This window comes from Petaurus breviceps, unplaced genomic scaffold, assembly GCF_028583685.1.
Source record: "Petaurus breviceps papuanus isolate PSGF00001 unplaced genomic scaffold, PetGlider_PUasm1.0 90897, whole genome shotgun sequence".
In the NCBI taxonomy this organism is placed as follows: Eukaryota; Metazoa; Chordata; class Mammalia; order Diprotodontia; family Petauridae; genus Petaurus; species Petaurus breviceps.
Genome location: NW_027187374.1, coordinates 11254054 through 11267335, shown reverse-complemented (window position 1 = coordinate 11267335; position 13282 = coordinate 11254054). Strand labels below are relative to the sequence as shown.

General features: G+C 36.5%; 1 protein-coding gene across 21 annotated transcripts in view; it reads left to right on the top strand.

Moving 5' to 3' along the window:
- The window catches only part of TIAM1 (TIAM Rac1 associated GEF 1), a 354474-nt gene that overhangs the window by 282064 nt on the left and 59128 nt on the right, over positions 1-13282 (top strand). For all 21 annotated transcript variants that reach the window (XM_069074990.1, XM_069074987.1, XM_069074981.1 and 18 more), the window contains 3 exons: positions 5408-5489; positions 6272-6358; positions 11449-11673. In XM_069074990.1, the coding sequence (XP_068931091.1) occupies positions 5408-5489; positions 6272-6358; positions 11449-11673 (394 nt within the window). The remainder of the gene's footprint in view (positions 1-5407; positions 5490-6271; positions 6359-11448; positions 11674-13282) is intronic.

The following is a 13282-nucleotide window of genomic DNA, read 5'->3' as shown; positions in this document are numbered from 1 at the left end:
TAAAACTGAGGGAAAGTTTTACCTTAGGGGGGTGGTAGGCATGAAGGTGAGAGGAAGAGAGAGCCCATGGTAATTGGATTATCTTAAGGTAGATTAAATAAGTCTTTAAAGAGGAACAACAAAATCCTGTTTCTTAAGAGAAAAAAAATCCTAACTAGAAACACATGGAGGAAAATACAAATCAAACTCACAATTTTAAATGTGAATGGATTAAACAGTAAAATAAAGGATTGTGACAGATTATAGATAAGAAAACAAAAACCCTTTGTTGCCTCTAAGAAACATGCCTAAAAAACATTTAATTACACAGAATAAAAAATGAGGGGCTGGAATAAAACTTATGATGCTGAATCAGATAATTAAAAAAAATTGGAGTTGCATCATGCTACTAGACAAAGGTAAAACAAAAATTCACAACACTGAAACAAACAAACTAGGTATGCTGAAAGAAATGACAGAGAACAAATCATTCTGATTATCAGCTTTTTATACACCAAATGCTTTAAGTAACTAGATCCATTAAAGAAAAAATAACTGAAATACAAGAAGACAGAAAAATACAATAATAGCAGGAGACTTTTATTTCCCTTTCTTGGTTTTGAACAAATATAATAGGTAAACAACTGGAAAAATACAGCATAGAACAAATTGCTAGAGAAACTAGATCTAAAAGACTCATGGCATCTTCTAAATAGGACTGACAGAAATATATATATTTTTCAGCATCACTTTTGCAAAAATTTACTGCTTGTCACAGAGCCATTGCAAATAAATATAGAAAGGCAGGAAAAGTCACCTCATCATTTTTTGCTCATAACACAATCAAAATAGTAATTAGATTAGGGAGTACAAATAAAAGACACGAAATTGGAAACAATGAAATCTCAAGTAATTTGTGAGTAAAAGAGTAAATGAAAGAAACAGTAAATATGTGAAAGAATAGATGATGAAAAAGCAAACCAAAATGTCTGGGATGCAGCTAAAGCAGTTGTCAAGGGGAAAACTGTATCCCAAAATCTTATTTTACCAAGACGAAAAAGGAGAGAATTAATGAACTGATTAGTAATTTTAAAATTTTGTAAAGCACAAATCTACCCCAAATAGCTGGAAAAAACAGAAACTGAAAATTTAGGAAGAAACAGATAAACAAGAAACCAGAAAAATTATAGAAATGATAAAAGTAGCTAGAAATAATAAAAAACTGATTCTTTGAAAACACTAAGAGAACCAATAAACATTTTAGCTATCATAATTAAAAATATACCAGAAATTTCATATCAACAAAATGTCAGTAATCATGGTGATATACCCCAAAAACCTCAAAACCCCAAAGTAAAAAGAATTATCAGAGCATAGCAATGTGCTATCAAAACTGAGAACACAAAATAAATAGAGGAATACCTTTAGAAACATAAAATAATTAAAAAAAAACAAATTGGACCAAATAGATATCTTAATCCAATCCAAGGAAAGAAAACAACTCTTTGTAATGCACATACCAAATTGGGGGAAATGGATGAATTCACCAGAGAACTCTTTCAACATTTTAAACAATAATTGATAGCAATAATACATAAATTATTTTCAAAAATGAGAGAGCACTCTATTAGACTCCATTTTATGAAGCCAATATATTCTTTTTTTTTTTTTAAGCGATTGGGGTGAAGTAACTTGCTCAAGGTTACATGGCCAGTTATTTCTGGGTGTGGTGCTAAGTATCTGAGCCTGGATTCAATTCCCAGGTCATCCCGATACGGGCTGGTGCTCTTGCTCCCTGAGCCACCTGGCTGCCCCTAAGCAGTTGGGGTTAAGTAACTTGCTCAAGCTTACACGGCCAGGTGTTTCTGTGTGGGTGCTAAGTGTCTGATCCCAGATTCGATCCCCCAGGTCATCCCGACACTGGGGCCGGTGCTCTTATTCACTGTGCTACCTGGCCACCCCAAGCCAATATATTCTTAATACTAAAACCAGGGAAGGATAAAGCAAAGAAGAACTATAGAACAATATCATTAATGAATGTCAACTCAAATTTTTTAAATAAAATTTTTTTAAACAGATTACAGCAATCTATCATCATTATGGCAAAGTTGGATTTATAATTCACATGCAATAAATCAGTGTGAAGAAAACAATCAACATAATTAAATTATCTCAAAAAAGAAACACTCTAAACAACATAATTTTTTCAATACATGCTTTTGACAAAGTAAAACATTCAATTTATGCTAAAAATCTGATAAGGTTTAGGCATACTGGAACCTTCTTTTACTGTCATAAAAAGTATCTAAAACCTATAGAAGAAATGGGAAATCACTAGAAGCTTTTCCAGTAAATGGAGGACTAAGGCAAAGATGCCTGTCGTCCTCACTATTATTTGATATAGTTCTAGAAATACCCATAAGACAAGAGAAAGAAATTGAAGGCATAAAAATAGGCAAAGAGAAGATAGATCTATTCCTATTTTCTGATGACAAGATGGTTTATACAGAAAAATCCTAGTGAATCAGCAACATTGCAAGTTACAAAATAAAACCACAGATATCAGCAAGATTTCTAATACAATAATAATAAAATCCAAGAAAACAGTACTAGAAATGGCAATATCATTCAAATCACTACAAAACACATTCTTGGGGGTGGGAGGGGGTGTCAGAATACCAAAGTACACCAGATACTTGTATATAATTCAGTTAGGGATCTTAAAAAATTTTAAATAGCTGAAGTGCTTATTGTTGGACTGTGCCACTAAAATAAAAATGTCAATACTACCAATCAGACTATCAAATAGGTACTTTACAAAACAAAATATTAACAAAATTCTTTGGAGAAATACAATGTTTCAAATAAAAAGTAAAATTGTGCAAAGGGTAGGAATGAAGGGGGAATGTCTCTTCCCAATCTCAAACTATATTAGAGAGCATTAATCATCAAAAATCCTTTTACTCTGCCTAAGAAATAGAGAAGAAAAGATCAGTAGAACATATTAAATAAAGGAGAAACAGTGGAACTTGGTAACCCAGTGTTCCATAAATTGGAAAATAATTCAATGATGAATTTCATTATGCCTATATGATAAACTGGTTGGAAAACTGGAAAATAGTCTGGCAGAAATTAGGCTTAGACCAACAATTTACATCATATTCCATAATAAACTCAAAATGGATATGTGACCTTAATATTAAAGGTCATTCTCTGAAAAAAAAATTGGAAGTAGATCATAGCTATGTATAGGAGATTAATCTTAACTACTGAAGTTGTAGAAGCAATTTCAAAAGCCAAAATGGAGGTTACATGAAACTGAAAAGCTGTATAAACAAAAACAATAACTAATTTTCATGCATGTATCTGAATATGTACATATGTGCATTATGAGAGGTACAAATAATGTCTGTGTGATACAAAAATCTGATCATAGGATTTGGGGTTGGAGGGAACTTAAGAAATTATCAAGTCCCACTCTAATTTTACAGATGAGAAACTGAGGCTCAGAAAGGTGAAGTGATTTGCCCAAGGTCAAATTAAGTCAAATACTTGCCCAAGGTACAAAATAAGTAGTAGAATGAAAATTTGATCTGAGGTTCTATGATTTTAAGTCAAGTGCTCTTGCCAGGGCTTGTAAAAGAGCTTTATTTTCTCTCCCTCCTCACCACCCCTATGCCCACTCCTTTAGGAAAAAGAAAAAGAAATAAATTCCTGTAACAAACATACATACATAATCAGCTATAACAAATTGCCTCATTGACCATGTTCAGAAAACATATATCTCACTCTGTACCCTGAGTTCATCACCTTTCTACTAGGAGGTAGATTACTTTTTTCATTATCAGTCCTTTGCAACTGTGGGTGGTCATGATGATGAGAATTTTCATAGCTTCCTAAGTTATTTTTATAGTATGATTATTCTACTGGATCTTCTTATTTCATTCTTCATCAGAGACTTCAAAATAAGACTTCAAAAGTTTTCTTTTTTATATTATTGATTTTGTAGTATAAATTGTTCTAGTTTTGTTCACTCCTGATTGGTGCATACAATTCTTGCCATATGTCTTTGAGATAATGTATTTCTTCTTTTTTTGCCTTTTGGAGGGCAATTGGGGTTAAGCAACTTGCCCAAGTTTACACGGCTAGTTTTTTTTTTTTTTGTATGTGTGAGTGTTAAGTGTCTGAGGCCGGAACCGAACTCGGGTCCTTCTGACTCCAGCGCTGGCACTTTACTCACTGTGCCACCTAGCTGCCCCATTCCTCTTTTCTTGTACTGCAATAGTATTACATTGCAATCATATACCACAGTTTTGTTCAGCTATATGCCATTTGATGGGCATCCCCATTTTTTACCACCACAAAAAGAACTTCTATAAATATTTTTGTCTTTTTTTTTTTAAAGCAATTGGGGTTAAGTAACTTGCTCAGGGTTACACGGCCAGTTATTTCTGGGTGTGGTGCTAAGTATCTGAGCCTGGGATTCGATCCCCAGGTCATCCCAACACTGGAGCCAGTGCTCTTACTCTCTGTGCTACCTGTCCGCCCCTTGTCTTTGATTCCTTTTGAGTATAGACATAGCAGTGGTATAGCTGGGTCAAAGGGCATATACATTGTCAATTAACTTTTTTATTTGTAATTCCAAATTTCTTTCCACAATGGTTGTACCCATTCACAGGTCCAACAACAGTATGCCATTGTGCCAGTTTTCTAATAATCCCTTCAATATTTATCATTTTCTTTTTTTGTCATCTTTGCCAATCTGATGGATTTGAGGTCAGAATCTCTCCCTGTCAATGGAAATACCAGTAAGATCCACTGTGAATTCGTGAATCAACATAATAGCTGGTCTTTTAGCTACTATATGCTTATGACTAATTTTCTTGCTTCATCTATTTTTTTACATACTCAGATTCTGCCTTAACTGTCGATGCCCAATTTTAACATTATTGTTTCTTTTTTATATAATTCCCTTACAAATACACCTTATAAAAATATGTTCCCTTTTGTAGACTTAAGAGTACAACCACTGCCTTTTTTTTCCTTGGTAGGCAAAAGAGGTGATGAAAAACGTCCATATTCCTCATCACCATACTTCAAAAAATTAAACCTTAATAACTTTTTCCCACTATTAGAATAATTTTTTTGGTGTCTTAAAGTTTCTGTGTGCCACCCGTTTTATACAGGTACGTGTTCTAGATATAGATTGAGATTGGGAAAAGGGAAATAGGCTGATGATATGAGTGATTTCTTATAACCCACATAAAGAGATTTGTCTAACATGAGTTAAATTTACTGAGTCACAATGTAAGCCTCTGTGATACAGAAAAGATGAACATTTAAATGACAGAAGTTTGCCTACAATGTTGACCGGTCCTATTGCATGAGGAGTAGTTGTCTTAATTCGAGGTCTGCTTGTACTTTTTAGTTGTACCAAGAAATTGAAATATGCCCCAAAATCACACGGAATATCCAGGTTGAGAAGTCTGACACATCCAGTGATAATTACGGTAAGCTAATTATCCTTGAGGTGTTTTTTTTTTCTTGTGTTTCCAAGCCAAAGCAAATCTTCCATGAACAAACACTCATTTACAATCTAAAGACCTATTTTGACCCACATCTGACTTCTAAATAATTCGGGGGAGCAAAAACCAAGAGGCGGGGCAGTGCTTTTATTTCTATCAACTGGAAATCACAGCAGATTTTCTCACTGAAATACGAGAATGCATTGATTTCTTATTCCAAAAAAGAAACATTTGTATATTTAGTATGTGATCACTTATGGCATAGTTATATACCTGAGCAATTAAGGCATCATTATCTTTCTTTCCATTCCACCCCCATTTCCTCAAATCAGAGTTTAATTGTCTGAAATATGCCATAGTTGAACACAAAATTGTAGTGCCACCATTACTATCTCTCCATAATGAATGTATAGAGATTCCCACATGGTCTCTTAAAAGTCAGAAAACCTGGGTTTATGTTTTGTTTTTGCCACTTACTACCTTCAGTTTCTCCATGTATATGTCATAGAGATCTGGGGCATATGCAGACGCCATCAGCTTTCTCAGATGATAAAACCTTTCACATGAAGGACTTTGTGCAGATAGCTTACTGATGATGTAAGAGAAATATCTTGGAGAGACTAACCCTGCAATCCCAGTATAAATCCAGCCTGGTCATACTGTATAATCTCTTCATTGTATTGCGATAGCCTTCTTCCTCATATATTATTGAATATTTTTGCCTTGATAATTAATAGGCCTAAGCCATACCATTTATGTGTTTACAGGTTTTTCAATATCCTCTGTGGAAGAAGAAGGTGTTCAAAGGTTGTATGTGAATAATGTAAAAGAAACTGGTCTCGCATCAAAGAAAGGCAAGTGCAAAAGCCAGACTTGCAAACTATTCGTTTTTATTCTATGTGATTAAAGATGATAAAAGGATAAAGATATATCTAAAGGTTCCATGTTATAAATAACATTTATTCATTTGGTATGAATGAGAATAGTTTGGTGGATTGAATGCAGGGACCTCAGGCACTGCTGTGTGTTCTTGTGATTCCTTCACCTCTCTGGGCCTCAGTTTCCTTTATCTGTGAAATGAGAATGTTGAACTTGGTGACCTTTAAGATTCCTTCTGGCTCTAAATCTAGAATCATGTGGTCATCAGAAACTCTGCTTCCATCCTCTCATATCCCTCCTAATTCTCTCTCAATTCAAGCACTTCCAACTCTCTCACTTACTGGACATGTTGAGAAAATATGTACTTCCACCAGTTAAGTAATAGATGGTTTACCCAGGACCACTTAGGTAGGTCAAAGCCAGCAGAATAGTCTTGGTGTCGAGGTTTGGATCTAAAGCTGCTTGCTATTTCCTCTGCTGCCATAGTCAGCTTTGTAAGTCTAAGCCATTTATACCTCGATTATGTAAAAGACTGCTCAGAATTTAACCCCTGAGAATTTGTCAGACTAGGGCACTTCTGGGATCTCTGAACAATAGTTTCCTTGGTGATTCATTTATGTCTCCAAATAGGACTTTTCGGGGAGGCTAGGTGGTGCAGTGAATTAGAGCACCAGCTCTGGAGTCAGGAGGACCTGAGTTCAAATCTGGCCTCAGACACTTGACACTTACTAGCTGTGTGACCTTGGGCAAGTCACTTAACCCTGATTGCCTTACCTTTTCCCCTCCAAAAAATAAAAATAAATAAAACAAAAGAACAAATAGGACTTTTCTCCCAGAGATTAGTCTATGTGTCTGTCTGTTCAGGTATGGTATGGTATAAGGTGTTTTGCCTTTTAACATCTTCCTATTCAAATGAAAAAATTTATTGGACAAATACAGGGAAGGGGAACCTGCAGCCTCTAGGCCACATGTGGCCCTCCAGGTCCTCAAGTGCAGCCCTTTGACTGAATCCAAATTTCACAAAACAAATCCTTCCCCCCTCCCAATAAAAGGATTTGTTCTGTAAACTTGGACTCAGTCAAAAAGCCGCACCCAAGGACCTAGAAGGCCACATGTGGCCTCAAGGCTACAGGTTCCCCACCCCTGAGCAAGTAGATCTCAAATTTACTCCTTCCTGACCCTCTTACAAGGGGTGTTGTACAATTTCATCACAAGGTGAAATTTTATGAACCAAGTTCTCTGAACATTTGGGTCAGTTGTGCATAATAAAACCTGGTCCCTAGTGGATGAATTATTTAGCTACTGCGACTCTTGACCGTCTGCTACTGATACAGAGCTCTAGATTTGGAGTCAGGGGTGCTATGTTCCAATCTCAGCTCTTGTTACTTAATACCTGTATGACCTTGAGCAAATCACTTAACGTCTTTGGGTCTCAGTTTTCCTCATCTTATACAATGAAGAGATCGGGCTAGGAGATCTCTTCCAGCTCTCAGTCTGTGATCCTAGGCCTCTGTGCTCTGTTGACTTACAAAGGCTTTGCAATAAATATCAATAGAAAAAGTACTCACACCGCGAAAAAAAAGACCCTCACTTTGTTGAAGTATGATTACAAAACACTTCTGCTGGCAGCTTTGTAGAATGTCTAGGCACATTTAATTTGGCATCCTCTTATACCATGTGTGATGACTCCACACTAGCTCAGGACTTCCTCACCTCTCCCTGGACCATAGAAATTGTATTCTCATCACTCTCCCCTCTAGTCTCCTGTTTCAAATTTATCTTTCCCATAGTTGTCATAATAATCTTAAAGCATGTCTGACCATGCACCAGCCTGCTCAGGAAATCTTGGGTGGTTCCCTCTTACCTGGAGGATGAAATATCAACTTCTCAACTTGGCATTTAAAGCCTGTTGGTCCAGTTCCACCCTGCTTTTCCAGGCTTACCTCAGCTACCACCTTCTATAGTCAGTCAGTAAGTGAAAAAATACTAATAAATATTCATCACTTACTATGTCCCAGGCGCTATGCTAAGCACTATGGGTACAAAGAAAATTAAAAAAAAAACTCCCTGGCCTCAAGGAGCTCACATCTAATAGGAGAGGCAGCTTATAGATATCTAGGTACATAGGAGAAAAATACAGAATAGATAGACAGTAATCTCCGAAGGAAAGACACTCAAAACTGGGGAGAAGAGGGAAAGATCTATGGAAGGTGGCATTTACACTAAATCTTGAAGAAAGCCAGGGAAAATAAAGTCAAAAGTGAGCATTCCAGGAGTAGGGAATAGCCAGTGCAAAGGTGTGGAGATGAGAGATGGAATTTTGTTTTTGAGAAATAATAAATAGACCAATATAACTTTTATAAAAGGCATGGAAGAGAATAAAATGTAAGAAGATGAAAAGGTAAGAAGTAGTCAAGTTGTAAAGATCTTTAACTGCCAAACAGAGGATATTTGACCCTAGAAGTCATAGGGAGCCTCTGGAGTTATTGATTAAGAGTTGGAGGATAGGGAGTAATTCAGGCAGCCCTATGCTCGGTAAATCACTTTGGCCACTGAAATGGGGAGAAATTTGAGTCTGCTAGGTGGTGCAGTGGATAGAGCTGTGGGCCTGGAGTTAGGAAGAAACCAAATTCAAATTTGGCCTCAGATACTTAATAGCTTTGTGACCCTGAGAAGACACTTAACCCTCTGTTTGCCTCATTTTCTTCATCTGTAAGATAGGGATAATATTAGCACCTACCTCATAGGGTTATTGTGAGGATCAAATGAGGTAATATTTTTAAAGCGCTTAGCACAGTGCCTGGGGTTTAATAGATACTATATAAACACTCATTGCCTTCCTTTCCCCCTTGAAGTAGAGTGTGCAGTATGGTGGTGGTGAGAAGTGATGAGGGCCTGAACAAGGTGGTGAATGTGAGAGAAGAGAAGTATATAAGAGATGTTGCAAAGGTAGAAATGACAAAATTTGGAAATATATTGGATGTGTGTTGTGAATGTGAGGGAGAAGTCAAGGATGACACAGAGGTTGGGAGCCCAGCCTAAACTTATATTATAGTTTCCTCAAACTAATCATATGAAGGTTGACCTTAGTTAACCTCTCTATCACCTCTCCTTGAGTCTTGTGGAAGGGCAGTCTTTTTTAGATAGGATGGAAAGGAAGAAAGAAAGAAATAGGAAGAAGGAAATGAGAAGAAAGAGGGAGATTTTATTAAGCACCTACTATGTGCCAAACACTGTGCTAAGGAGTTTGCAAATATTATCTCATTTATTCTCATAATAACCCTGGGAAGTAGGTGCTGTTATTATCCCCATTTTATAATTGATGAAATTGAGACAAAGGTTAAAGTGACTTGCCTAGAATCATATATTAAATGTCTGAGTTTGGATTTGAACTCAGGTTCCGCACTCTACTCTTTGTACTTAGCAGGCTCTACATAGAGAGATCATTTATTGAGTCCTATGCTAAGAACTGGGTACAAAAAAAAAAATCCCCATCTCTTTAAAGGGATAAATTATAAGATAAAACGCAAGTTATTATAAGGTTCATTCTCCTCTAATTTGAAGGACAAGTAAATTCACTCTTCAGAGGTGATAGAAACATAACCCATTTTGATCAATGTTCCTGAACATAGAAGCCTTCAGAATAATAGCTAGCATCTTGAAATCAGTCTGTTTTTATATACCTACCTACATACATACATAGACACACACACATGCACATACATGTGGATCTTTTCTTGCTGGCAGTATCTTTCTTGGTGTCACTAGTAAAAATTCTGGGTCACAGGGTGATAGTTTAGTATTTCTTATACAATATTTCAACTTGCAAAATGACTGAGTTCCGGCAAGTGCTTATGATTCACTAAATCCAAGGAGTATAAACTTCTTGTAATGTTGCATTGGAATTAGCTTCCCTGAATAGCTGAATAGGTGTGGGGGATGAGGGTGGGGTTGGATGTATCATCATGGTTTCATTTTGCAATCCATTCTTCCCTTGGCTCTTTCCTCTCTGTCTCTTAACAGATTTTTTCCCAAGTGTTATAATCAAAACTCTTGTTTCCCCTCTTCTCTGTCCCCTTTCTTTTGAATGTACTTTTTCCTGCTTTTTTATGTATTCATTTTCCTTCCCTTCTCACCCTCTTCCTCTCTCCTCTACCCTACCAACAAAAATCATGTTGCATGTATTTTACGAGACTTAATTACTCCCATAAGACAATACGTCTTCTCATATTTTTCTGACTAGGAAAATGAGCAGTACTCTAGTAGCTTCTCTTGGAAACTGTGACTACATGTTTTGGGAATTTTTTCAACATGCTTATGAAAGCCTCAGTGATCAACCTTCGCTGATCTATAAAAATGTATGCAGTGCAAAACCCAATTATGACCAATTTAGTCATTGGTACAAAACTATTTGTCATTATTTCTTTCTGTATTAAAGTGGCACAAAAGGAAGTTCTCCAGGAACCTTTGAGTGTTTGTCTTTGAGTTCGAAAGAGACACTTTACTGATTTCAGTAACCGTGCTACAAATATCCCGTCTGCTAAGAAGATAACTGTAACAAATTAGTCTGAATAATCCCTGAGACAATATAAGCTTCTAGAGAGCAGTTTTTATTTTTATGTTCCCAGCACTTAGCACAGTACATATATAGTGCATAGTAGATACTTTATAAATGTGTTTTTTTTTAATTTATTGTTACTCCTTCACAGTCTTTTCCCAGGGAAATTGTAAAAATTGTAATGAATTCAGTGTTTTAAAAGAAATGATAACACCTACATAAAACCTATTTTAAGAAAAGTAAATGATGGTTTGCCAATATTTTAGGTATGTCACAGGACATAGTAAAGTTTGATTTTAATGGAATATTCACAAGAAAATAATTCTTTATCAGTATACATTCTTATTGGAATGCCATTGACTTTGTTCCCATCTATCTGTATTTCAGTCATTTCTTAGTGCTGGCATGGGGTGACCTGGCATGACATTGAAAGCCAGAGTTTATGGGTGATATGCTCTAATTGAATGTTTTTCCTGAAATTTGAAATTTTCCATCTTGCATTGGCAGGTCTGAAAACTGGAGATGAGATTCTTGAAATCAATAATAGAGCTGCAGACAGCCTCAACTCATCCATGCTTAAAGATGTCCTTACTCAGCTGTCACTATGCCTTATAGTACAGACCTATCCTGAGCTAGTTGGAGGACAGAAACTGCTTGAGACCCCCCCTCATCGTGTGGACAACCTTGCAGATTTCAGTGACAGCCCATTTGCCTTTCTCACCAGCAATCCAGGTATGTTTGAGCTAGAAAAGATTCTTAAAGTTTATTGGATCTCAAAAGTATTTCCTTGGGAACCATGGTGAGTCTGCAGGCATCCTCTGGGTGCTCCAGAATCAAAGAGTAAGATGTACTGTCTAAGCTGCCTACCCGATGCTCAATTTAATTCAACAAATGTTAACCAAGAACCTACAATGTGCTTGACCCATTTGAAGAGAGAGCATTAACAAGAGTGGAAGAGGACCAGAAGAGGTTTCAAATAGGTGTTGGCAACTCAGCTGAGCCTTTAAGGGAGGCAGGGCTTCTAAGGTGAGAAGGGACTACATTTTAGGTATGGAAGATAAGGCTATCTTCTGTACAAAGGCACAGAAATAGAAGATGAAATGTTAAGCTTAGAAAATAGCTAATGGTTTTATTTGGCTGGGACTTAGAGTATATGACTCTGAAAATAGTCCAGAAAGGTACCTAGGAGTCAGATTTTAATGGCTTTTTATGTCGGGCAGAGGAGCTTACGTTTTATCCCAGAGGCAACAGGGAGACACTGGATGAATCGCTTTCATGCATCAGGACAAGGCAATGGTCTCTTGATTGCTGGGTCCAATTTGCTGTTGAATTGTATCCCACAGATTGAATATCTAGAATAGTTCACTTTTTAATGGCCAAGAATTAGAAACTGAGTAAGTGCCCATCGATTGGAATGCCCAGACAAATTATGATAAATGAATGTGATAGAATACTATGTGCTTTACGAAATTATTGAGGGAACAGTTTCAGAGAAACTTTAGGAAGACTTAAATTTATATATAAAATAACATTGTATGGGGCAGACACTTAACACTTACCAGCCATGTGACCTTGGGCAAGTAACTTACCCCAATTGCCCTACCTTCCCCCCTCCAAAAGAGCACACACACACAAAAAACCATTGTGAAGAAAAACAGCATATAAAGATTTAAAAATTCTGATCAGTCATGATTCCGGGAGCTTCTTCTTTGATACAGAATGCAACTCAACTCCTGACAGAAAGGTTATAGACTTGGCGTATAGATTGATTACACATATTTTTTGGATCTGGGCAAAGTAGAAATTAATTTACTTGACTATGCATATTTCTTACAAGGGAGATGTTTTTTTCTCAATGAAGGGAGAAAGAATAAATTTTTAATTAAATAAAATTTTTACAAAAAACATGGGGGAGATGTTTGGACATGTTTGAAGGCAGCATAAAAAAAAACAGTAGATGAATGATTGAAGATTAGAGAAAAAGGGGTATGGTGGAGGTGTTGGTCTACTGGAAAGGAGAGGAGGGAGTGAGAACAAGCACATTTGTAAAGGGATTGACTTTGGCAAGGAGGAGGGCAACTTCATTATTAGGACCTGGAGTAAAGTAGTAGAGAGTGTAAATAATGTCAAGTTTTGTGATAAAGATAAGGGGAGAAAATGATACAGCAAATGACCTCATTGTTCTAAATTAAGAGGGGAGATCTTCAACTAAATGTGAAGAGAGAGAGCTGTAGGAGACTTAAGGAGAGAAGAAAATGTTTGGAACAGCTTCTGTGGGGATAGAAATCACAGTGAAGTAAAAAGATGGCATTGCTGCAGTGAGGGCCCAGTTAGGTTATAT